Consider the following 27,812-nt stretch of genomic DNA (forward strand, 5'->3'; position numbering starts at 1 on the left):
GAGGAACGGGAAGTAGAGGCGGAGGGAAGAGAGGGAGAGGAATAAGAGTTAGAGAGATCGGATGGAGGCGGATGGGAGGGAGGAAGAGAGAGATGAGAGTATGGGGGAAAATGGGAAGGGTTAGAATGGGAGGGAGAGGGATCTGAGGGAGGGGGAGAGAGAGAGAGACGAGCGTAAGTTGGAAAGTGAGAAGGAGAGGGATAAGGAAAAGAGCGAGATGGCCGAGAAGGAGAAGGAGATACAGAAGGATTGGGATGAGAGGGAGAAAGAGAGAGCCGGGAAGAGGGAGGAGAAAGAAGTACGGGGGAGGGAAATGGATGAGTAAAAGAGGGATGAAAATGAGGAGAAAAATGAGAATCAAAGGAAGGGAAAGAAAACGAATTAGGTTGATGTGAAGAAAAATAAAGGTTGGAAGGGAGAGATGATGAAGGAAAGGAACCAGACACAGAAACAGAGGGCGAAGAAGGAGAAGGAGGAAGTTTGAGGTGTGACGAAGGGGGTAGGGGAGTATTATAGGGAGGTAGGGAGTAAGGCGGAGGTATAACTGTGGAAACTCTAGGTATGCTCTTCCTTCTTTCCTCTTCCATCCTTCCTCGTTCCCTGGGTGAAGGTGAAGGGACAGTCAGGTGAGGGTAATTGGGTGAGTCAGGTGTGTTTCTTCGTCTCCTATACCCCACCTGACTCTCGGAAGGCGAAGGGGAGAGCATGGACAGGTGAGAATAATTAGGTGAATCAGGTGTGTTTCTTCGTTGCCTCTCTGTAGTAGGTGAAGGTGGTGGTCTAACCCGATGAGGATAATGAGGTGAATCAGGTGAGCTTCTTCGTTGCCTCCTTGTGTACATCAAATGATTTTCAGCAGGTAAAGGTGAAGGTTGTGACAGGTGATGAGGGTAATTAGGTAAGTCAGGTGGTACTCTCCGTCGCCTCCTTCGAAACCCCACCTGACTGTGGGTAGGTGAGGGTGAGGGGGGAAGGGAGGTGACGTCATTGCACTCTCTCTCCATTCTCCGCTTCAGAGCTTCCTGTTGGGACGAAAAGAAGGACCAGTCTTTAATAATCTCACTACCTGCAAGAACATTTTGTGACTGATGCAAGTAATCAATGTCAGGCTGGCTAAAGGAGGTGAGGTGATGGGAAGGAATTCTTGATAAAACGGAAATATCCAGACCACACTACCCTTTCTATCCAGGCTCATATTACCCCATTCAATGTGTAGGGACAAGACTACTTTAGTCTAGAATATTGCAGGGAAGGTGACTGGCCTACGTGTCATTACTTGATTGAAAAACTTCCAGAGGCTTCTTAAGGAAAGGAAACTAAGTCCAAACTAGACGACCAGGCATCGAAACACACACACACACACACACACACACACACACACACACACACACACACACACACACACACACACACACACACACACACACACACACACACACACACACACACCAGGAGCAACAGAAACGAAGGTGAAAAGTGGAATTCCTAAACTTGATTTAATTATACACAAAAACGTAACGTAAAGACGGGAAAACAAACAAAGTTGAATTAAAAAAAAAAGTACCAAAGTGCAGGAAAGGGGTAACAGTTAGTCTTTGCCACACACACACACACACACACACACACACACACACACACACACACACACACACACACACACTCACAACCTTCCCTCATCATCTAAAGTGACCCTTAACTACGCTTGCCTTGCCCTCCATGATACAACACGGTGACCTAAGCTGACCTCAACTGAACAAGAGTAGTACTGTGTGAATATTGTCGGCTCACTCCCAGCACTGCAACTCCATTTTTCAGTATCCTCGATTTGGATACTGCTGATCCACGTTCTATCTTCGCAGTCCGACTGGGTATTTGCAAGATAATTTCCTCTTTACAATGATGTGCCTTTGCTCTCTTCAGTCCAGTGACGTCTCTCTCTCTCTCTCTCTCTCTCTCTCTCTCTCTCTCTCTCTCTCTCTCTCTCTCAACTTAGGAGAGCACCGTAGTGGCGAATTGGATAAGGAAGGCTATAAATCACCCTTGTAGACTGACAAAACCTCTTCCATGGTGAGAAAAAAACGAAATGAAATAATACATCGCTGAACTGAGGAGGTTAGTGAAGTGATTCCAAGTTAAACATTTTTTACCCCGTTGGAATTAGACACATATATTTTTTAAAATCTTCCTGCTTCCAGGCGATTTTGTGCAGCTCAAGAGACTGTTAATTTAAGACGTAACCTTTGGCCCCCGCAGTACCAGACGGTTTCCTTAAGATGTAAAAATCGTCCTAGTGTAGCAAGATTGAAGAAAAAAAAAAAAAGTGACCTGAAACAAGCTCTTAAAAACACTATTGTTCTAAAGGTTAATATTTTCAGTCTACCATTAAACCATTTGAATATTACTCTTACTATGGCCGTAACAGTAAATATTTTCAACTTTTTTTCATCTGAAGTTATATTTACGACAATCCATTAATTTTCCCCCGATCCTGGAAATATTCTATACCCCTCCCTCGATATTTCCCGACAAACCGACATTATGAAAATATTCCCGGCGCATTAATACTTCCTACATCCTAGCATATGACCGACATTATATACATATTACCGAGACCCTAATAATATCCACCCAGCGTCACGAAGTATAATTCCTCTCTAAAACTATTCAGACAACCCGATACATATTCCCGACAACCTGACGAAAATTCCCAACAACCCGACAAATGTTCCTGACAACCCGACAATTATTACCGACAACCCTACGAATATTCCCGACAACCCGACAGTTTTCTCTCCACCCTGAAGTATTTCCCAGTTTCCGTCACCTTTGCGCATTCTCAGGCTCCTTATCCCAACCTTTCCCTTGCGGTCATCGAACACGACCCGACGACGCCTGTACGCGGTCAACGAAGCCAGTACGAGGGGGTTAAATCGCTGGGTAAGATCGGCGAACCCAGGAAATACGGCCAGTTGAGATTAACATAAAAATATACCCGGGAATTACGGACACCTGTTGAAAATTGCTTGAATAATAAGTACTCTGAATCATGCTCTCTCTCTCTCTCTCTCTCTCTCTCTCTCTCTCGTCATTCACACTTTTTTCACGCTCTCCTCTCACTCTTCTCACTTTGGCTGTAAATAATGTAATCTGACTCTCTCGTCTACTCAAGCCTACCCTTAAAAATCTGGGTGATTTTTTTTTTTTTTCTTTGTACCTCTATATCTTTGGGAGGACTAACAACTCTCTCTCTCTCTCTCTCTCTCTCCAGTGGCAGTAGAAGCATCCAAGATTTCCACACCCAATTAAGTTCTTTTTCTCCCTCTCGTCTTCAACCTTTGCTTCCTCAAACCTCCCTTTTCATTTCTTTTCCACCTGATTTTTTCCAACAAGCAGACATTTTCCTGAACTCATTTTTTTTTTTCATCCTTTTTTTCTACCAGATATTATAATGAACTTAACTGGGGAGGGAATGAAAATTTTTACCGAACTCTCCCTATCAGTGAAACTCTCCACAACTAAATAATATAGATTCTGGGGCTGAAAATGTGATAAAAATAAAAGATGGCACAGTGTATAAGTACGTGTGTGTGTGTGTGTGTGTGTGTGTGTGTGTGTGTGTGTGTGTGTGTGTGTGTGTGTGTGTGTGTGTGTGTGTGTGAGAGAGAGAGAGAGAGAGAGAGAGAGAAACCGGAATTCCTCTGCTTTACGGAAGAGTTGACAGAGATGGTGGGAGGGTTTGTTGGCCTATCATTATTATGTGGGTTAAGGAGGTACGAGTCATTGTTCTGTGTTGGCGAGATGAAACGAGGTGAAATATTTCTCTCTCTCTCTCCCTCTCTCTCTCTCTCTCTCTCTCTCTCTCTCTCTCTTCCTGAAATTTATTCTGTCTATCCTCTTTACTCTCCTACTCTTCTCTCTTTTCCTCTCGCTCCCTCTCCTGTACAGTGGTCATATATTCTCCTTTCTTGTCTTCTTTACCCTCTCTTCTCCTTTCTTCCTCTCTTTCCATCCCCTTCCCCTCATTAGTAAGCCTGATCTTCCAGTGTACTCAAATGTGCTCACTAAATTACCCACACCTGACCTCTATGGGCCGTAATCTCGGGTGCTCAAGAAGGTTCACTACTTCTTCTCAATAACCCTTTCATCTCCGCTAATTTTTCGTTAATATTATACAGCGTTACTTAATGTTAACTACGCAGCTAATAGGACGACATGAATGAGGTAAAGTCGTCCAGCCTGAAGATTAGAATGTTTCATTTGGCGCCACCCGTGGAATATTCCACTGCGATAATCTTCGGGAAGCTCATGCCACATTTCACTTAACAGATGCAGTTAGAACAAGTGCTTGCTATACATCGACTCGCTCGAATTGGCTCAACTCGGCTCGAATACAATCGCATTAACTTTTATTTAAATAACATATAATGAATGAGAGAAAAGCATTCGGGAGCCGGGTGCTAATCGCTCCCCAAAATATGCTGTTGGCCAAGTCCAAGATTTTGTCCATATCTTGATACCCTGATGGTTTCATGTTGATAGCTCAAGCCGTTCGTGAGATATAATGGTGTTAAAGGCTGGCGATAAAACTAGTTGACCTTTGGCAGTCATTCTGGTGACCTTGACCTTGAACCCAAGTGCCCATTTTCGGACTCGGCCAAGATTTTGGTCATATCTTTATACCCTGATGGTTTTATGTTGATAGCTCTAGCCGTTCATGAGGTATAGTGGGAACAGATACACACACACACACACACACACACACACACACACACACACACACACACACACACACACACACACACACACACACACACACACACACACACACACACACACACACACAGAAGCAGGCAAAAACATCATCGCTCCGCCTTATAAAGGTGGGCGATAATAATATATACAATATTTTAGAATAATTGGTCTTTTTTTTTTTTTGGGGGGGGGGATAAAACTGGTGCTAAAATGTTTTTGCTACCCCTCTGGAAATTTCAGTAACACCACCATCATCAGTGCCTTCTAACAACACCAGTACCATCACCACTACCACACTATCATCGCCACAGCCATTTACTCGTATACCAACAATATGTGCACAATTTCTCCACCATCAACGAGACTACTACCGCTACCACTACCGCTCTTACCCACCTCCTACTATCAACACCCTCCCACCTCCATCACCAATAACCAAATTACCCCAGCATCACATTCACCCCGTCCCCCACAACCCCTACCACCCCAACGATCACATTACTCCCACCATCATCCCCCTCCCATCTCTCCACCAAGCACTACAAGCACCCTAACATCCATATTAAAATCAGGCACCCCAGCAAAGACTCTCATTAACCTGCCACCGCGCCGCACAGGTAAAAAGCCCAAAGGTAAGCTGAGCCGCACCCAATTAGAGTGAGGTGAGTCTATTGTCGGCTCTCCGGTTGCTAACTGCCTTAAAAATCGGGGATGGAACTCAGGGATAACAGGAACACCACGCCTAACGACACATAACCCTAACGATTCTGCCACCACCCCAACGACTCTGCCACCACCCCAGCGACTTTCCCACGACCCACACGACTCTGCCACCACCCCAGCAGCTCTGCTTCTACCCACACGACTCTGCCACAATCCTAACGACTGTCCCACCACTCCAACGATTCTACCACGACCATAACGACTCTGCTACGATCGCAATGAGTCCTTCACGACCCACACGCCTCTGCCACGACCCCAGCGACTCTACCACGACCTTCTGTCACTATTCTATTGACTATGCTCACGACCCTACCAATTATGTCATTACTCTCTATCACGACCCTATCAACTACATCAGGACCTTCTGCCATGATCCTACCGACTTCGCCACCACTATACCGCTGCCACATTGTTCTGAAGCGATCCCACGTACTATGCCACGATCCTAGAATCAGGCAACGACCAGGGCCATGATCCTAACGACTATGCCACACGCCTACTGTAAAACTGTGCACAACAAGACAATTACCCTAACGACTATACGACCACCCAAACGACTATGCCACAACGACTCTGCCATGACCCTAATTAGGAACACGAACTCCGGCTAACAGGACGACTACCTAATCGAGTATGCCATGACCGTAACGGGCACACCGTAACCTTGACAACTACAGTATACACTGATCTGGACGTGTGTTGCATTACCTTCTGGATGGCGTCCCGCAAGGCAGAGGACACCTCGTAATCTAGTAATTAAAGGGAGAGAAGGAGCTTTAATAAACTACTTTTTTTTTTTTAACAAACACCCATCGAGTAAAGCACTACATCCTCAAGCGCCACTGCAAAAACACAACAGGAGTACACGAACCAAATGGAGTCTTTCAGTCCGGTGACGTATTTTCTGCATTATTCTTTCTGCTGGTGATGATTTTACTCGTCTTGAAAGATCAACGCAGTACTGGAAGGGTAAATGTACACGATTTCCTACCCCTCCGGTTCAAAATATTTCTCCTCAGGTGAATCGAATCGTCTGGAGATAGAATGGACAAAACAAAGAGTACTGCGGAACACCAAAACGAAGGGGCTGAGAGTACCGAAAGCCAATTACGATACAATCAAAGTAGGGGAGGCCATTTAAGAGTAGGTGTACTGATGTGGGGTAATTGGCGAGGGAATCCTGATGGGACTCACCTGATGATTAGCAATTATACCAAGCCAGGGGGTGATTGGCGAGGAGGAGGAGGAAGATGGGAGGAGAGGGAAAGGAGACGGAAGGGAACAGAGGGGAAGGAGGAGAAGGAAGAGGGGAGAGAGGGAAAGGAGGAGGAGGGGGGAGAGGGGAAGGAGGAGGAGGAGACAAAAGAAAAAGGGATGAATTTTGGGGAGAGAGAAAAAGGGAATCGAGAGAGAAGAGACGGATATAACAAGCAATTGCGAAAGGCGGAAGGATGCATAGTGGGGGAGAATGGAGAAAGGAAAGAAGGAAGAAGAGGAAAGAAAGAGAGGGCAGGAGATGATTAAAGAATGAGAGGAGGAGAGGACAGAAGGAAAGGAAGAGAGTAGAAATGGATGTGAGGATGAACGGGGGAGAGAGTGAGATGGAAGAACGAATTGACGAAAAGAAGGATGAGAGGATGGGATAAGGAGAGGAGGGATGAGTAAAGGGGAAAAAAAAAAAGAGGGGAAGGATGAGAAAGAAGAGAGGAGGAGAGTGAGAGCGAGAGACAGGAGAGATTGGAGGGAGAGAATGAACTAAGGCATAAGGATAGAAAGGGGGAGTATGAATAAGGGAGCGACGGGCAGCAAGGGGAAGACTGAAAAGAGTGGAGAGAGAGAGAGAGAGAGAGAGAGAGAGAGAGAGAGAGAAGAGTAAATAAGGAGGGAGAGAAGGGAAAAGTAAAAAGAAGGGAGAAAGGGGAGAAAGGATGCAAGAGGAGAAGAGATAAAAGGAAGAGGAAATAGCACCACAAGGAGGGGAATTACACCAGCCTTACAATGCCACTGACAACAGCCATTACGGTCCCAAGGAAGAGGTCCGGCCTTGATATTCTTCTCTTTAAAATACCTTACTCTACTGAATGAAATAAACGAAGGGATACAGCAAGATGGCTCTCACTCTCATCTTCAAAACCTCGCCTCCGACCACCAGCAGTACAAGATAACAGATGGAAATAACAACTTGTCAGGTGAAAGTACCACAAGGAAATTTTACGGGAAAGGCAGAAAGAAGTATTAAGAAGAGCGTGTGCGAAGAAACTTTAACAGTGAGAGAAATTATACTAATGAATATTGTAAATCACATGTATAGTACAGTATATAGATTGACAGACAGAGATAAACAGATAGATAGAGATGGACAGAAAGGTTGAGACAGATAGATAGACAGAGGCTGACAGATAGGTAGAGATATATAAATAGATAGAGATGGACAGATAGACAGACAGACAGATCGACAGAGATGGACATATAGATACAGACAGACAGATAGATATAGACAGATAGATAATCATTAATATTAAACATAACAATGAAATGTTTAACAGACAATTAAGGTCTAAGAAATCACCAATATTTTCACAGCCACTCAAATAATCCCTCGGCCACACAAATTTTCCACACCCACAGGTATCACTCCACAGGTAAAATTCACACGCCATCAGACAAAGCTCTCCCAATTGCTTCTCACGTTCTTCACATTCCACCTTCCCTCCCACCCACAATCTTATTCCCTCTGACTAAACTAAGCTAATCCCACAATCACCATAACCACCCGTACTTCATATATATATATATATATATATATATATATATATATATATATATATATATATATATATATATATATATATATATATATTTTTTAAGTTCTCTCTTCTTCCTTCTCTTCCTCGTATTCAGGCTCGTCCTCCTCCTCTTCACAATCATGTAAATATTTCCTACATTGTTCCATTCCGTTGTTCCATTCTCCCCCTCGCATTCTTGCTATTCACCCTCAAACGCCTTTGTTCCAACCTCACAGAGATCCCTAACCTCCCCCCCTCTCCTCCCCGCCCCTCAACTCAGTTCATGGTCAGGTGAAGTCAGTTTGGAGGAATGATTTGACTAGTAACCAAGAAGACTCATTGTTACCTCTTCTTCATTTCTGCAACATTCGCGGCCTTTCCTCTAACTTTCGATCTGTTGAGCACCACCTCTCCTCCTCTAAACCTCACCTTCTTTTTTTAACGGAGACTCAGCTGTCTGAGGCAACTGACAGCAAACCCTTTTCTGTATCCTCCTACTTTCTCTATACTCATTTCAATGCCAAAGGTGGCTGTTGTGTATATATACGCAACGACTTATCTTGCTCTCGTGTTCCTGAACTTGATTCTTCTGAATTCTCCACACTCTGGCTTCGGCTTTCCTGTCATTCTCTGACTAAATATATCTGTGCTGTTTACTTATCCCCTAATTCTACTGACTATCAAAAATTCTTCGACTATCTTACTTCTACGATGGAACACATTCTATCCATTTCTCCTTTCTCTGAAATCTCCATTCTTGGAGATTTCAATGTTCACCACCACCTTTGGCTCTCCTCTCCTTTCACGGATCCACCTGGTGAACAAGCCTACATCTTTTCTATCCTTAATGACCTAGAGCAGCTTGTACAGCACCCTACCCGTATCCCTGACCGCCTTGGAGAGAGCTCCAACATACTTGACCTCTTCCTCACAACTAATCCTTCTGCTTACTCTGTTAATCTTTTCTCTCCGTTGGGCTCCTCCGATCACAACCTTATTACCTTAACCTGTCCTATCACTCCGGTAGGGCCTGTGGACCCTCTTCAGGAAAATGTCGTCTGTGGCATTTCGGAGCCGCGGACTGGGAGGCCCTCAGGCAGTACTTCTTTGATTTTCCCTGGAATGATTATTGCTTCCATGGCCGTGAGCCATCTGAGTGTGCCTTGCGCATTACGGAGGTTATTCTCTCGGGCATGGAAGCATACATTCCTTTCTCATATCCTTTGACTAACACAAGAAAGCCTTGGTTTAATCACGCTTGTTCTAATGCTGTCCGCAACAAGGAGAGGGCCTACAAAAGGTACCGGAGCCAACCCACCCCTGAATCACATAATCTTTACGTTTCTGCCCGGAATCGTGCTAAGTCTGTTCTTCGCTCTACTAAAAATAATTTCATCCATACTAAATGCTCTCAACTCTCCAACTCGAATTCTTCCCGCTCCTTCTGGCAACTTGCCAAAAATCTTTCTAACAACTTTACCTCATCATCCTTCCCTCCTCTTTTCTACTCTGATGGTTCTGTAGCTATTTCTTCTACTGATAAAGCAGATCTCTTCGCACAGACTTTTTCCTCCAATTCCACCTTAGACGATTCCGGTGCTGTTCCTCCATCACTTCCCCCCTCTGACTTCCTCATGGCTGACATTAAAATTTCTTCAGTTGATGTATTTTCTGCCATCACTGGCCTCAGTACTAACAAGGCATATGGGCCTGATGGGGTCCCTCCTGTTGTTCTCAAGAACTGCGCTTCTGTGCTTACACCCTGCCTAGGCAAACTCTTTCGCGTTTGTCTGTCAACTTGTACCTTTCCTTCTTGCTGGAAGTTTGCTCTCATTCAGCCAGTCCCAAAGAAGAGTGACCACTCCCAATCCTCCAACTATCATCCAATTGCTTTAACGTCCTGTATTTCAAAAGTTTTCGAGTCAATTCTTAATAGAAAAATTTTAAGGCATCTTTCCTATCACAACCTTCTTTCCGATCGTCAGTATGGGTTCCGTCAGGGACGCTCCACTGGCGATCTTCTCACCTACCTTTCAGACTCCTGGTCATCCTCCTTTCGGGACTTTGGCGAAAGCTTTGCCATTGCACTTGACATCTCAAAGGCTTTCAATCGAGTCTGGCATAAATCTTTAATTTCCAAACTGCCCTCCTACGGTTTCTATCCTTCTATCTGTGCCTTCATCGCTAGCTTCCTTTCTGGTCGTTCTATAGCCGCTGTTGTAGACGGCCATCGTTCTTCTCCTAGATCTATCAACAGTGGTGTTCCTCAAGGCTCTGTCCTATCACCAACTCTCTTCCTTTTATTCATCAATGATCTTCTAAGCTGTACATCTAACCCTATCCACTCATACGCTGGTGACTCCACCCTTCACCTTTCCATTCGGTTCCCGCAACGCCCATCTCAACAGTTACTTCAACAAACAAGGGATGAGGCTGTGGCACACCTAATGTCTGACTTGATTCGTATCTCTGACTGGGGTAAAAATAATATGGTTGTCTTTAATGCATCTAAGACTCAGTTCTTACACCTATCAACCCGACAAAATCTTCCACATGAATACCCACTAATGTTTAATAATATTCAGCTTAATCCTGCATCATCCTTGAACATGCTTGGGGTTTCATTTACTCGGGACTTATCTTGGAAAGATCATATTACATCTCTTGTAAAATCTGCTTCCAAGAGATTGGGTGTGCTAAGCCGACTCCGCTCTTTCTTTACCCCTGCACAATTGTTGACTCTATACAGGGGTTTTATCCGCCCCTGTGTGGAGTACAACTCTCATGTGTGGGGAGGCTCCCCACATACAGCTCTTCTCAATAGGGTGGAGTCAAAGGCTTTTCGTCTCATTAACTCTCCTCCTCTTACCGACACCCTTCAACCTCTGTCTCTTCGCCGCACTGTTGCATCTTTATCTCTTTTCTATCGCTACTTTAATGGTCACTGCTCCTCTGAACTGTCTGCTTGCATTCCTCCACCTCTACGACGGGCGCGTAGCACCCGTCTGGCAGCAAACTCTCATCCTTTTTCTGTCCAACTCTCTAATGCAAGAGTTAACCGTTACTACCAGTCTTTCATTTATGCAACAGGTCAGCTCTGGAACTGTCTCCCTCTGTCTGTATTTCCTGCTGCCTATGATCTCCAGTCTTTCAAACGCAGTGTGTCCAGGCATCTCAAAATGATCGGATCATGAATTTGGCTCTATATTGTATTTTGTTTTTCTCTTGGAGGGAACTGTTACTGCGGGCTCATGGCCTTTGGTTCCTTCTTCCTCGCATAAAAAAAAAAAAAAAAAAAAAACGACCCACATCGAATTTTAAACAACAACGACTTCATATTCTGGTTTGTGAGTGTGGCCCAGTTCCACCACGTGAAAGCAAACAGACTATAGAACACTCCCATGCACACTCACAAAATCCCACAATCACAATGAACACTGTTACTTCAATTGGTCTTCAAGTTTTTGTCCTCCTCCTTCTCCTCCTCCTCCTCCTCCCACTCACGCTCATACGCCTTCCCACATCATCATCATCATCATCAACAAGACCTTTCCCGCCTAAGAGTCGGGTGAGATAAAGTTCGGAGAGCATGAAAGAGTCTAACAGAAGGGGAACTAACAAAAATCTATCCAATTAAACTACCTGCACATGCACTCACTCACCAGCCAAGGCCATTCCTACCCACAATTACCACAAACATTCCAAGTTCTATTCTCAGTCCTCACACCCTCCTCTTTCCACTCCCACACTCGTATTCTCAGTCCGAGGCCAATATTCTCATGCTCAATCCCTTAATCCTTGAATCACCATAAATACTCCAAGGCATGTATTCTCGTCGGTTATGGAAGCTACCTAACACCTTTTCCTGAACGATTTATTTGGCATATCAACTTACTGTCCTCTTCTGTGCTACATGAATCCTGACAATACCGCCATACTCTGCATAGATAACGTAGCAAATACTAACCAGTCATATTCAAAAATAAATCGCCAAGGAAGAGATGTTTAAAAAATAAATCACTAAGGAAGATATATTACAAAAATAAATCGCTAAGGAAGAGGTGTTGCAAAAATAAATCGCTAAGGAGGAGGTGTTACCAAAATAAATCGCTGAGGAAGAGGTGTTACAAAAATAAATCGCTAAGGAAGAGGTGTTACAAAAATAAATCGCTAAGGAAGAGATGCTACAAAAATAAATCGCGTAAGGAAGAGGTGTTGTAAAAAATAAATCGCTAAGGAAGAGGTGTTACAAAAATAAATCGCTAAGGAAGAGGCGTTACAAAAATAAAGCGCTAAGGAAGAGGTGTTACAAAAATAAATCGCAAAGGAAGAGGCGTTACAAAAATAAATAGCTAAGGAAGAGGCGTTACAAAAATAAATAGCTAAGGAAGAGGCGTTACAAAAATAAATCGCTAAGGAAGAGGCGTTACAAAAATAAATAGCTAAGGAAGAGGCGTTACAAAAATAAATAGCTAAGGAAGAGGCGTTACAAAAATAAATCGCTAAGGAAGAGGTGTTAGGGAACCTCCTCACCTGACGAGAATACGGGCCTCTGTGTTCTCTGTGTTTTCTCTCTCCTCCTCCTATTCCCACACTGTACCCAATTTTTTCCAATTTCCTCACGCTCACCCCTCAATCAAAAAACACACACACACACACACACACACACACACACGAGAAAAAAAAATAAGCTCTGCCGTAAAATTTTTCCCCATGCATATTCAAAAACTCTGGCGCACTCCATCGAAACTTCTCACGCCCGCTTCCAAAAATACCATCCCTTACACACTTCGCAATATTCAAGCTTTTCCCAGTTTCTCCACCTCCACCTCGAAAAAACTGCAGATCTACCTGTACTCCTTCAGTCCCGCAACGAATTTTCTTAGGACACTCTTGCTACTTGAAGACGATTTTATTCAGCTTAGGGGGAGATGCCAGATTGTGAAGGGATTAACTGCAGTTTTCTTTCTTTTCTTTTCTTTTCTTTTTTCTCTCTTTTTCTCCCCCGCGTCGCTACTGATGGTATTTCCAGAGCTTCACAAAACTCAGTGCCTTCTGTGCCAAATCCCATCACAGTTTGGTCAAAGTTTCCATGCCTATGACAAAAGCCGGTAAGGTAAAAATGTTAGCGCCATAAGAAAAAAAAAAAGTTCTTTGTTCCGAAAATTTTCATGTAGGCGGTAGAGGCACAGAAGGTTATGTGACTGTTGAATGAAAAGTCTTAGGTTCCTTAAAGTACGTTCCCGAAATGAAGGGGAATTGGTACAGAGGTGGTGGCACGTGATGGTGTGGTGGCCGAAGAGAACGGGTTGTTATACCTATGCACACAGTCGGACACACTGAAAAAGTACTCCGAATAATCCCTCCCTTAATCAGGTTTTCACACACGCTACGAAAAATCGCCCACTCTAATAAACACACACACACACACACACACACACACACACACACACACACACACACAGAGCAACCACAGTAGTACACATACTCCGAAAAACTCTTCCAGCCTTATATACTTCCTAATGCTCACTTCGAAAATATCCATCCTTCATCCGGTTCCTTTCCTCCACTCAGAAAAACACCATTCACAGTCATTTTATTGTGTCGAGTACAAAATCTCCACGCATTGTTTACTCAGAGTCCAACACCGCTCACTGCACGGTCTCCCCTCAGCCCCACCCACGCACACCAACTCGTACAGATTGGAAAAACTTGTATCTCTCTCCACGCCCACATGCCGACCTTCCTGTCCACATGTATGATCTCAGCACACCTTTCCACATATTCCCACCTCCATGCACATATATCCATCCCTTCTCCTCTACATAAGCACACACACACACACACACACACACACACACACACAGATATTCACACGCCCACGCACACACACACACACACACACACACACACAGATATTCACACGCCCACGCACACACACGAGCACATAAACTCCACACCTTCACACAAAATTCAATATTTCCCACACCCACACCAAAATTCGCACCCCTCAGCAAAAATTTACACACCCAGCCCCACTTGTTAAATAATACTAATAAAAAAAAGTTCCAGGCAGTGACAAGAATTTATCCATCAGAATTTCGACTATGCAAACATTTCGGCTTGTACAGAAATATATATATATATATATATATATATATATATATATATATATATATATATATATATATATATATATATATATATCATGTACCTATATATTTTTTGGTCCATCGTTCAACCATTTCGTTTTTTATTCAACTAACTACACACAGCTAAAACGATTGTTTATGCGTAATAATATATTCATAGCGATTTGAAAGAGTAGGAAAATTTTTTGATGTATGTTATGATATTTGAGAGAGAGAGAGAGAGAGAGAGAGAGAGAGAGAGAGAGAGAGAGAGAGAGAGAGAGAGAGAGAGAGAGGACCAAATTTTTTAAGCTGAACAAAAAAAAGGTACGGTGTCATGGAGAAGGGGGATGGGGAAGACGAGACAGCGGGGGTTGGGGAGACGAAGGAAAGAGGATGGAGGGGATAGGGGAAGGGGAGGGGAAGGAGGAGGAGGAGGAGGGGCAGAGGGAGGGGGAATGGGAGGCGGAGGGAAAGGAAGGGACGGGGAGGGAGAGGGAATGAGGTTAGGAGAGAGAAGGGATGATGGTAAGGATTAGGAGAGAGAATGTAGATGGGAGGGGAAAGATAGGAGATACAAGGGAAGGACAGGTGGTGAAAGAAGGGAAAAAGAGGGGGGGGGGATGAGACGAGAGAAGAGTTGGTGGAGGAGGAGAGAGTAGGAGAGACAAGGGGAAGGGAATGGGGACAAAAAGAAAGGGAGAAGCGGGATGGTAAAACAGGGATGGAGGGAGGAAAGAGAGGGCACCCAAGGTTGTGAGAGGGAGGAGTGGGTAGGGGATAGGGCGAGAGGAGGTGGTGTGTAAGAGAGGGGAGGGAAGGTGGTGTGGAGGGGAGGGGAGAGGGAAAGGAAAGAAGGGAGAGCATGGAAGAAGAGGAAAAGATATACGGGAGAAGACGGAAGGAGAGGAGAAAGGGTGCACAAAAAAAGAGGACGACGAAGTACGAAGGAAGCAAGAGAATGAAATGGAAAAGCCAGGATGATGGAAAAGGAAGAAGTGAAACAAAATAAATAAGATTATGAATGAAAAGCACAGTACAGGAAAGGGAGAGAGAGAGAGTGGGAAGTGAGAGAAGCAGATAAAAGATACGGAAGGGAATGAAAAAGAATGAAAGAAAGGATGAACTAAAAATAAGTAGAAGAAAGAAGAGGGACGAGCAGAGACAGAAGAGGTGACATTAAGAAGAAATAAAATCAGGAGAGCGAGAAAAAGGAAAGAGGAGGAGGAGGAGGAGGAGGAGGAGGAGGAGGAGGAGGAGGAGGAGGAGGACAGTGACGAATATTTTGGTGTTAAGCAGGTCATACCAGGAGCGATAAGGAGAAGGAGAGAAAGGAGAAGGAGAAGGAGGAGGAGGAAAACACTAGGAAAGTAGGAATTAATAACAAAAGAGGTTAATATGGAGAAGAAATAAGGAAAAAAAAGAAAGAACAGAAGATAGAGAGGGAGAGAAGAAGGAAACGAAAGAAGGAAGAATGGAGAACGGAGAGGCATAGTTATTAAGAAGAGATAAAGAAAATAAAAGAAAAGGAAGAAGTAGTTTGAACACGAGAAGAAAGAGAGGAAGAGAAAGGCGAGAGAACGAATGAAAAGGGGAGATGGAACGAGTAAGGAAAAGAAGGGAGGAGGAGATTAAGGAAGAGGAGGAAAAAAGACGGATAAAGAAGGAATGGAGAGACAAGAGAAAAGAAAGATGGGCAGATGAGGAGGAAAGCTAAGAGAAGAAAGAGGAAGAAGAAAAAATGAGAGAGAGAGAGAGAGAGAGAGAGAGAGAGAGAGAGAGAGAGAGAGAGAGAGAGAGAGAGAGAGAGAGAGAGAGAGAGAGAGAGGTCTGGTGCTAAGACGGTCATAAGAATTCCGCCTGAGTCGTCAAGGCGCTGACCTGAGAGAGAGAGAGAGAGAGAGAGAGAGAGAGAGAGAGAGAGAGAGAGAGAGAGAATGAAAGGAGGAAGGAAGGTAATGGCCGAGGGAAGGGAGGTATATTACGTAAGAGTATATATGCCAGAAAGTCATGCAGGACGGTAGGGAGGAGAATGAATCAAGGATGAAAACAGAAACATGGAAGAGAGTAGGAATGCTGGAGGGAAGTAGGAGGAAACAAGAAGCGGTGCCAAGGCACAGCAAACCCGTCCCCGGCAGTCATTTTAGTCCTGACGTAAAAACACAACAGGATATCTAGTCAAAGATGTCGCATATCAAATTTGGAGTAAATCTGGTGAAAATTGACGATTTTATACCCATTTGAAATTTTAGGCCAGCGCCACCTGACACTGAACCCCCGTACAGCTAACTAGGGGGTGACCCCATTGATGTGTTATAGGATGAAGATTTGAAAGATGGACATTTAGGTTTTGGTTTCATGTCGATATGACGAAATTGAAAGGAGTTATAGCGAAAAAGGAAACTATTCTTTTTTTTACATATTCTGGGCCTACAGCCTGGGCCTGGGCCCAATTTCGCTCAAAATTTAATGACGTGATCAGAAGATCGTAGCCCATCATCCCTGTAATATTAGTTAAAACAGCACTAGTAGTTATCGGTAAAGTTGTTAACAGACAGACAGACAGACAGACAGACTGACTGACAGACTGACTGACAGAACGAATGAAAACAATACCCGTCCCTGAGCCCCCTCCGGGACGGGGACAGGTAAAAATATGTGAAAGGAGGAAGACAGGCAGGAATGTAGGTACCAGGGAGAGTCGCCAGAAGTAGGTAAAAAGTAGGAAAGAAAGAAAAAATTCAGAGGAAAAAAAGGAAATGAAGGAAGGAGAAAAGAAAACTTGAGTGGTACTCATCAAGCGCATCTCTCCGACAAGGTCAACGTGATTTCCAAAGCCACTCTTCATACTGGGTTAGGTTTCCTCATCATTGGTTAGGGTTTCGCAAAAAGTGTGCAAAGGATCCAAAATCTGCAAAATAATCCGGATCGGTCCCAAAAGTTTATCGGTTCTTCCCTGGGACATGGGCTATCTACTCACCAAATTTGGTCCAAATCTCTCTTTCAGCTTTCGAAGAATCTTGCTAATAAACAAACAAAAAAACAAACAAACGAACGAACGGGTGTGAAAACATTCTCTCCTTGTCTGGAAGAATGAAGGAAGGAAAATGAGGGAGGAATGTAAAATGGCACATGTCTGGAAGTGTCTTGAAAGAAGAGAGGGAAGAGAAAGAGGAGTGAAGAAATGGAAATGAGGAAGAAAGGAAAATGGAAGAAAATTGAAAAAAGAGATAGGAGAGAGAGAGAGAGAGAGAGAGAGAGAGAGAGAGAGAGAGAGAGAGAGAGAGAGAGAGAGAGAGAGAGAGAGAGAGAGAGAGAGAGTGAGTGAGAGTGGTGAGAAGGGAAAGAGGGAGAGAGAGTGAGTGGGAGGTAAGTGGACTGAAATGCGAACGGTGTGTGTGTGTGTGTGTGTGTGTGTGTGTGTGTGTGTGTGTGTGTGTGTGTGTGTGTGTGTGTGTGTGTGTGTGAAGGCAGATGCGTGCTGAAGGAGGGGGGAAAGAGTATGAATGAGAGGAGGAGGAGAAAGAGGTGGAGGAGGAGAAGGAGGAGGAAAGAGCAGCCTGGGGAGAAGGATGGAATTGAGGGAGGCAGGAAGAGCGGAAGGATGGAGAATGAAGGGAAAGAAAGAGGGAGGGAAGGAGGGAAAGAAAGAAGGAATGAAAGAGGAAGGGCAAAGTGCAGGAATGAGAAAATACTGCAGAAACCTGTTAAAAGATATATAAATAATAACATCGAGAAAGCGTGAATAAAAATGAAAATGAAAACACGAATAATCTTACACAGAAAATTAATAAGAAAAAAATATATCAAAAAAAGGAGACTAACATGGTGGGCGATAAGAAGGACAGGGAAAGAAGAAACAGAAAATAAGAAGGGCGATAGAAAGCTGGATTTTCTGACAGATGGCAGGGTGAATGAATGACACACGAAGGAAGAGGTATGGCAAAGAAAGTAGAAAGGAGGAACAGAACGAAAGAAAGAAGGAAAAAGTAAGAATGAAGTTTCAGGAATAGGAAATAAGTAATACCAAAGGACGAGAAAGACCGAATGACAATCGCACAGGGAAAAATGAATAAACATGAGAAAAAGGAGAGAAAGGGAAGACATCGAAGGAAATAAAAGTAAGGGAGGAAAAAGAAACAAGATGAAATTATACATGAGGAGCAGACAGCAAGAACGAAGACAGGGAAACTAATTAATCAAAGTGGGAAAAAGACGAACAATACTGAAAATGAGTGAAACAGGATTTTACGAACTAGTGACCCAAACATAATGGAAGAAGGAACAAAGATGAGGTGAAAAACTATGACAGATAAAGAAAGGAAGGAATGATGATGAAGGAGCGTTGGAAAGCTGGAAGAAAAAGACGGGGAAAATTGATGAATGGAGAAGGAGAGGATGAAACGATAAGATAAAAGTGACGCTGTGATACAAACTCAGAAACAAGGAAGAGATAAAGGAAGTTACGGAGGAAAACATACAAAATAAAAAAGGACAAAAAATAATCAGGAAAATGAGGGATGGAAGGATGGAAGGTAAAAAGAATAATGAATAAGAAAAAAGAAAAGCCTTACATATCGCTGGAAGAAAGACATGAAAGAAGGAATGATGGAAAGAAGGTATAAGAAGAAAAGACAAAGAGCAGACAACAAACCAGTACAATAACAGAACGGACAAATGAGGAAGAAACAAAGGGCAATGGTTAAGTATGAACAGTGAAAGATGAAATAAAAAAAGTGAAGGAGAGAGAGCGAGGAAAGAATGACAACAGAAATGAGGATAGAGAAAAGAGTAAAATATGTGAGAGAATATAGAAGAAAGGTGAAACAGAGAGCAAAAAAAGGGAGGAAAGTGGAGAAAAATAGGAGACAGGGAAGAAAAGAATACATATAAATTAAAAAAGAAGGAAAAACAAACCACAAAAAATGAAGAAATAAGAACTAACACAGTGGAAATAATCAAGGAGAGTGGAAACCCCAGAAAGAAAACAGAATAAGACGCAGGATTAAAAAAAAAAAAATAAAAAAAAAGTCCAGTCCAGTAATAAGACCCCCCATAACCTAATGCACCAACCCTCATTAACAGAGCCATAAAACTCCCGGGTAATCACACGCCGCGTTTCACATTACACCACTCGTACAAATCACGCTAAAACCACTTGATTTACCCACAAGCTTTGAAGTCATCCCACATTTCTCTCTCTCTCTCTCTCTCTCTCTCTCTCTGGGAAATTTTGGGGTTTAAACTCCTAGGGTGGGTAGGTAGGTAGGGTAGGGTAGGGTAGGGCAGAGTATAACTGGTCTCATCTTTATACTGTATATATATATATATATATATATATATATATATATATATATATATATATATATATATATATATATATATATATATATATATATATATAGACGATTTCAGTAAGTCTAGATTTTCTCCATTTACCCCGTCACCAAGATTGGATTAACAGGAGTAAAATGTAAAAATCATGCTGGTGTGAAAGTATTATTATATTTTTCCATATACGGTGAACAGGTTAATTGGTCCAACTAATAATTTTATATAATGGATAGATGAAATATTCCACAGAGGGATTGGAATATATACACAAAGGAGTATAATAGAAGAATGAAACTGAGAAAAAAAAGAGAAAATTAAAGAGAGAGAGAGAGAGAGAGAGAGAGAGAGAGAGAGAGAGAGAGAGAGAGAGAGAGAGAGAGAGAGAGAGAGAGAGAGAGAGAGAGAAATTTCATGGCTAAAACAAACACACTAGGAAAGAATAAAAGAGATGAATGAGGGGAGGGGGAGGAGGAGGGGGAGGAGGGGGAGGTAGGAAAAAGTTGCAGAGATGAAGAAAAATATACAGACGGGGGAAAAAATGATAAAATATGGAGGACAGTGATGCATCAGGCAGAAAGCAGAAGTGACAGAGCAGGGAAAAAGAATGGCGAATGAAAATGAGAGAGAGAGAGAGAGAGAGAGAGAGAGAGAGAGAGAGAGAGAGGGAGGGAGGGAGAGAGTAAGCCTCCTCACAAATAATTACCGGTATTTATTTACAGGATTTTCTCCCTTCTTAGCACCTCCTTCCCTCCCAATTCTCTCTCCAGACTAATTCTTTCCTCCGCTCTCATCTCTCCATTCCTTCTCTCCGATTTTTTACTCATTTTCCTTCTCTCTCTCTCTCTCTCTCTCTCTCTCTCTTTGGTTCACTGTTTCCTCCTAACTTATATCTCTTCATTACTTCATTCTGATTATTCCTTCCTTCTCTTCTCCAATCTTCCTTCTTTTTTCTTCCTTCCCCTCCTCCTTCCAGTATCTTTCTTCCTTCCCTTCGTTTCCTCGTCTTTCCCTCCCTTCTTGCCGTCTTTTCCCCCCGTTTCCTCCTTTCTCCGTTTCATCCTGCTTCTTCTCCCTCTCCGTTTTGCCTCTTGTTTCCTTCCTTTCCTTCCCACTTCTTCCTTCCTTCACTCCTTCCTCTTCCGTTTTGTTTTTCCTTTCCTCCCTTCTTGCTTCTTCTTTCCTTCCTTTCTTCCTTCTTTTCCTCTCTCCTTCATTCTTCCTTTCCCCGTTCCCTCCACCTTATCGTTCTCCTTCCTTCGTTCCCTACTTCTTTACTTTCTCCATGTCCTTTTCCTTTCTTGCTTACTTACTTCTCTTCCAGGTACTATTTCTTCTTTCCGTCTCAATTTCACCTCCATCATTCCATCTTGTCTCTTTTCTTTCGCTCTCCTTCTTCCTATTAATTTCTTCCCTTCCTGCCTCCTTTTTCCCTCCCCCGCTATCACTGGTTCCCCCTTTTCTTCTTTCTTTGGCTCTTTTTCCTATCTTTCATTCCTCTTTCCTTTTCTTCCCTCCTCCTCCTTTCCTTATTGCCCTTTCCTTCATTCCTCCCGTCCATTCTTCCTTCCAGTCATAGCCTTTCATTCTTTCTTCCCTTACCGTCTGTCTCTTAATATCTATTCCCTGCCTCTTTCCTTTTCTTCCCTCCCTGTCTCGCCTTTTCATTCCTCCTACTCCTTCCTTTCTTCTCATCTTCCTTTTTCCCTACAACAGAATATGATATACTTTTTTTTTTTTGTTACAACGACCACTAGACTGATGAATGAGCTCTATGAAGGGATTTGAAGCAGCCTCAGTTAACCCCCTCAGTACGGTGACTCTATTTTACTCTTGCAAAAAACACACGATATTAATTAACCTGAGTGACGCCTCGTAGAGAAGGGATTAACCCCCTTTCTGAGTCCCCACATCACTGGCTAGCGCGTCTGCCCACTTGTTTACTCTGTCCTTTACTTTTTCTCTTCTTCCTCCTTTCCTCTCTCGCTTCTTCCAGTCCGTCCCATTGTTGATATCAGTACCCAACTCTCTCCATACATCCCTCCCCGCCGGCTTGCTTACCTACCTACCTACAATCATGTCTCTCTGTTTGCTTCGTTTGCTACCTACCTACCTACTTACCTTCCTACCTACCTTCCTACCTGCTTACCTACCTACCTTCCTACTTACCTAACTACCTACCTGCTTACCTACCTATCTACGTGCCTGTCCGCCTATCTCCCTCCCTCCCTACCTACTTATCTACCTACTGTATATATCTGCCTACCTGCCTGCCTGTTTACCAACCTATTTCTCTACCTGCCCCTGCGTCAGTGCGTGTGTGCCCACCTAACCAATAACCAGATTTGGGGACAGTGTGAAGTCAGCATACAGTGAGGAGGAGGAGGAGGAGAAGAGGGGAGGTGTGGGAAGAGGAAAGGAGAAGAGAGGTAAGCGAGGAGGTAGGTAGGTATGCAGGTAGTGAGGAAAGCAGGAAGATAAATACATGGAGGAAATGAGAAGAAGAAAGGAGGTAAAGAGACAAAAGGGTGGCAGGCAACACAGTAAGAAGAAGTGCAGAGGAGGGAGGGAAGGAGGAAGGGAACGAGGGAGACGGAGATAAGGAGAAACAAAGGGGTAACTGAGAAAAGATGTTGATGGAAAATAAACACACACACACACACACACACACACACACACACACACACACACACACACACACACACACACACACACACACACACACACACACACACACACACACACACACAGAGAGAATGACCCCAAAATAATAGGTATGAGCATAAAGAAAGAGAGAATGAATAGTAGGAGCAAGCAGTAGTATACAAGGGGGGGAGGGAGGGAGGAAAGAGGGAGGAAAGGAAGAAAATGAGTAAGGGAGGAAGGAATGTAATAGGGAGAACAAGAAGATGTAGAGAGGGGAAAGAATAAGGGACAGTGGGTGAGAGAGGAGGAAGGAGAGAGGAGGAAAGCATAGTAAGAGAAGTGCAGACGTGAAGACACACATGGAAGGAGGAAGGCAAGATACATAGAAGGGACGGAAGCACAGGAGGCAAGAAGGGTAGGATGAAGGGAGGGAGCGAGAGACAGAGGGAGGAGGGAAATACGAAAGAGGGGGAAGAACTGGAGGGAGAGAGGGAAGGAAGGATGGTAATGGATGAAACTGAAAATGAGAAGGGACGAAAAATGAATGGAAGAGAAATCCAAGAAGAAGGAAAGAAGGAAATACGGCAGGAAGGAGGGAAGGAAGAAAGGAAAGAAGAAAAGTAGCGACTGAGAATAGAAGGATGGAAAAAGGAAGGCATAATGGTTAAAAATACGGGAAGAAAGATGAGGAAGACAGAATGGAGGGACATACTTACAGAAAGAAATACTGTAGGATGGAAGAACGCGAGACGTGGAGGAAGGGATTTACGATGAGAAAAGTAGAGTCTGGGATGTTGAATTGAAGGCCTGAGCCGAGTTACGGACTGAAAGGAAAACTGAATGACGTGCTGGAAGGAAGGAAGAAAGGAAAGAAGGAAGGAGAAAGGAAAGGAAGGCCGGGAGAAGGGAGGGAAATCGGGAACGAAGGAAGGCAAGCGTGTAGTTTTACGGACTGAAAGGAAAACTGAAATGATGTGTGCCAGACCGAGATGGATTTGCTTTGTGTACATAACAAGGTCACTCAGATAATGTAAATACTCGGAATTCATATCTGAATGTCCGTGTAAAACTCCAATGTGAATGTGCGCGTAAAAACCGCCTTCTGATAGTGTGTGCAAATGCTGTTGTATGTAAGAACTGCTACCGATGTTATAAAATGTGTACAAAATTGCTCTAGAAAAACGTGTAAAAAATATTATCTGAAAATATGTAAAATTTTTGTCTGAAAAGTTGTAGAATAATTGTTTCTAAAGTAACTGCCTAAAACAGCTAATCCAAGTGTGTATAAATAATGCATCTGTGACATTTCTGTTGTGGCACCAGGCTCATCCTGACATGAACCCAGTACTGAAGCTGCATCTCTGAAAGCCGCCATCCTCATTTCGAGGAACAGAGCGGGAGACGAGGGACATTTTATCCACAAGGCAGCGCATCAGTACGGTTACATCGGTGTCCCATCATATGACAAAATCAAGGTGGAAGTGTAAAGCACAGTATTGGTATTTGGAGGTGTAAAAATTGCTATTTGATAATGTGAAATATTTGCTGCCAGAAAGTGTGTAAAAACTGCTATCTGAAGGTGCAAAAACTGATGTGGTGTGTGTGTGTGTGTGTGTGTGTGTGTGTGTGTGTGTGTGTGTGTGTGTGTGTGTGTGTGTGTGTGTGTGTAAACAAAATTGCTACTTTAAAGTCTAACCACAATCAGCAGAATGGAACGAACCCAGGACCCTCGGGATATCGCTTGGCCACGTAACCATTTGGCCAAGAAGAGTACTCAGCTTTTATATCAGGTTCAGCGGATGTTTTATAGATCATTGCTCTCTCTCTCTCTCTCTCTCTCTCTCTCTCTCACACACACACACACACAGATAATCAATACGTGTACGCCAATCACGCAGTAACACCACATAAATAATACAACAGTGTTAAATGTCCTGACTGCCACATCCAAGGCCACGTGGGCATCGAGGCTGAATAATGCAAGTGGACTCTCTCTCTCTCTCTCTCTCTCTCTCTCTCTCCACGTGGAAGGCCCGAGAGACAGGAAAGGTAATATGCAAGGGCGGCTACACACCTGTCTATTTAGTTTCACCTGAACTCCCCTCAACCTGTTATGGAATACCAAGGCACTGTAATAGTAGGAGTCGGGAGGAGACAATGCTTGGTCTGATACCGAGACCTGGAGATATATAGAGAGATACTTTGAGAGAGATATATATATATATATATATATATATATATATATATATATATATATGTATGTACTGTATTTGTTTTCCGTTGCGTCCCCTTTTTTCGATAAGGGCTAAGGCCCCTGGGTGAAGGACTTTGGTTTCGGAGCGTGTAGCACTTTATGACCGGATGCCCTTCCTGATGTCTGCCAATGGCCCTTAGGTGGACTCTGACCTCCGGCCCTTCAGTCAGAGCGCTCTAACCCACTAAGCCACGGCGGCTACAACCAGCTAGGTGACAGGAGACCGCTACCTCTCCCGGCAAGGCAGCTTTACCGGGGCGAGGCGCGAACTCACGACTCTTTGGTCTCGAGTCAATCGCTCTACCACATAGCCGCCATGCCCTCGAATATTATATATATATATATATATATATATATATATATATATATATATATATATGTGTGTGTGTGTGTGTGTGTGTGTGTGTGTGTGGAAAGTGGAGAGAGTAGACAGAGAGAGAGAGAGAGAGAGAGAGAGAGAGAGAGAGAGAGAGAGAGAGAGAGAGAAAGTGATGTCATTATATCACCAGTTGCTTGGTAATTTGATAAAAGATATATTAAGAGAGAAAAGTACTTGTCAGTGGTCTTTTAATGGAAGGGTAAGATATTTATATATAAACGAAGAGACCCAGAGATTATTTTTGTTGATGGTTAATACAGTATCAGCAAATATAATTATGTACTGACCTTACTTGACCGATATCCATTTATTATGACAGTTGGCAGAACTTAAATAAAATTAGGACACAATTATTGTATCAGTAATCATGATAAAACCCTCTGGACCGACAAACCACATCTTATTTCCTGATGCCTAGACCCAGGTTCGCCCAGAACAGCCGTGGTAAAAGGGCTTCGAAGTCTTTCCATCAAAGTTTCTCACTTCCCTCTCCTGCCACTCCAAACAACTCTCCTTCATGTCAATCATCACTATCATCATCACCCTCATAATCATCATCATCATCATCATCCCATTCCCATTTCCCACTAAGCGTGCTCCTCCACAATACGAGTATTTTAACACACACATGTAACCCTCTCGTAAGAGTTTCGTCCACACATTGGACTCTGCAGCTATGTCGGACGATGCCTGTGTGTGTGTGTGTGTGTGTGTGTGTGTGTGTGTGTGTGTGTGTGTGTGTGTGTGTGTGTGTGTGTGTGTGTGTGTGTGTGTGTGTGTGTGTGTGTGTGTGTGTGTGTGTGTGTGTGTGTGTGTGTGTGTGTGCGCGTGCGTGTGTGTGTGTGTGTGTGTGTGTGTGTGTGTGTGTGTGTGTGTGTGTGTGTGTGTGTGTGTGTGTGTGTGTGTGTGTGTGTGTGTGTGTGTGTGTGTGTGTGTGTGTGTGTGTGTGTGTGTGTTGACCCCGAACATATCCGGATTGGTGGAAGCTAAGCTGAATGGAGCTAGCGGACAATCTTCAGTCCCCAGCAGTCTCTCAGATCCCCCATCCCTCTCAGATATCCCCTCCCCCCCCACTCACCCCAACGCCCGCCTTCCGTTTATTCTATTTATTGCCCCTCAGAGCCACCTCACCCTCCCCCATCCTCCCAACAGGAACAAGAGAACGCCTGCCTTTAACTATTCTATCTATTGCCTATGCTGCATCTCGTAAGGGGTGGCCTCGGCTAAAGAACCACAGGCGTTTCTGTCCCTGCTCATTAATGACCCTCTTCTCACGACACCACCCTCCTACTTGTACTCTCTTACATTAGTTCTCCATATCGTTCCGGTCTCTCTCTCTCTCTCTGTATATATATATATATATATATATATATATATATATATATATATATCCTTTTCCTTCCAAGCACCTCACTTTCCTGGTCATTCTCTCAATCCACTCGTTGCATATTGCCGAACTAAGTCATTAACTGCTTCAGTAATAATGCCAACATTTTTTCATCTGTGATTATTTACCAGTGTTAACACATTCACAGTGAGAATGTCGTGTATTTTATTAGTGTTATCCGTAGACGAGTGTTAATGTCTCTGAGGAAACTTATTAACTGGAGGGGTTTGAGATAGTCGCCATTAACTCCTTCAGCAGCTAAACCAAATCCTTACTTGGAATAATAGCCTATCGTCTAGTGGCTGTCTGGTGACATGTCTAAAAAGCCGCCTTACTGAAAGGGTTACCTCCTTTAAGAAGGACACCATCCCATTACTTTATTCTTGCTACCCACATGATTTTATTCAGCTTAGCAGATAAATATGTATAAGTAGCCTCCGTTAACCCCTTCACTATTATGACGCAGTTCCTAAGCAGATGCAAATGATTCTGACGTCAGCTCGAACAAAATGAAAAAGATGTCCTCGGACTGAATGGGTTAAACAGACGTGGTCGTGGTGAAGTGGCTGATGGTTACTGAATAACAGATTAGCTGTGTATTCTGGCTACGAGTACACACACGGTGAGGGGCCTGTGCAAAGAGAGATAGGAGACTCTTTCAAGGGGTGGACTCATTGTGTTTGGCGTACTGTACAGGGGTGAGAGGGAGGGTACATGTGGGTTTGCCAGTATGATACGTTATACATGCGTCCTAATCACGTAGCAAGTAACATATTTGCAGGATTATGTGACTGTATAGCTGGTTTTCCCGTTCCCCTCAAATCGAGTTCCGCCCTGTTCTGCTTAACCCACCTCTCTCCTTGCTGCCCTGCCCTACCTTATCCTGTCCTATCCCATCCTACCATGCCCTGCTATAATTACTTTTGTCTTGTTCTGCCCTGCCCTGCTTCATTTACCTCTACCTTACCCTGTCCTGTCCTATCTCGTCTTGCCCTAACTGCCTTATCCTGTTTAGCTCTGTCCTGTCCCACCCTGCCCTGACCAGTATTATTCAAATCTTGTCGTGCCCTACCCCACACCTACCCCTGCCCTGCCTTACCCAATCCCGGCTCTGTCCTGTCTTATTCTGCCTTGCCTTGTCCTGCCTTGCCCTGCCCTACTAAATCTCCACTACACCCCACTTTACTCTGCCCCAACTAGCCCACCTTCATTCAGTTGCTCTCCCTCCATGAGTGTGCACAAAGCCATAACACCGGGAAGCATGAGGCTACACAGACATCAACACACAGATACACACACCCTTGCAAGTGCTTGAGTCAAGGTCCAGTGCTTGTATAAACGCTGGTACGCACAGATCAGTTTCAGACGGAGGAGAGCTGGAAAACTGATCATGCAGACGGATAAACTGAACCGCCATCTCTAC

The 27,812-nt window shown here is 43.8% G+C and overlaps 1 protein-coding gene across 1 annotated transcript in view; it reads right to left on the minus strand.

The window, feature by feature from the left end:
- Positions 1-6,299: 6,299 nt before the first annotated feature.
- LOC145414198 (follicle-stimulating hormone receptor-like) overlaps positions 6,300-27,812 on the minus strand; it is a 58,158-nt gene continuing 36,645 nt past the window's right edge. Inside the window, exon 4 of the mRNA XM_080283773.1 lies at positions 6,300-6,317. Coding sequence (XP_080139899.1) covers positions 6,300-6,317 — 18 coding nt within the window. The remainder of the gene's footprint in view (positions 6,318-27,812) is intronic.

The sequence above is a fragment of the Coenobita brevimanus genome, chromosome 98 (assembly GCF_032717465.1).
Source record: "Coenobita brevimanus isolate Jiangsu-jjx chromosome 98, ASM3271746v2, whole genome shotgun sequence".
Classification (NCBI taxonomy): Eukaryota; Metazoa; Arthropoda; class Malacostraca; order Decapoda; family Coenobitidae; genus Coenobita; species Coenobita brevimanus.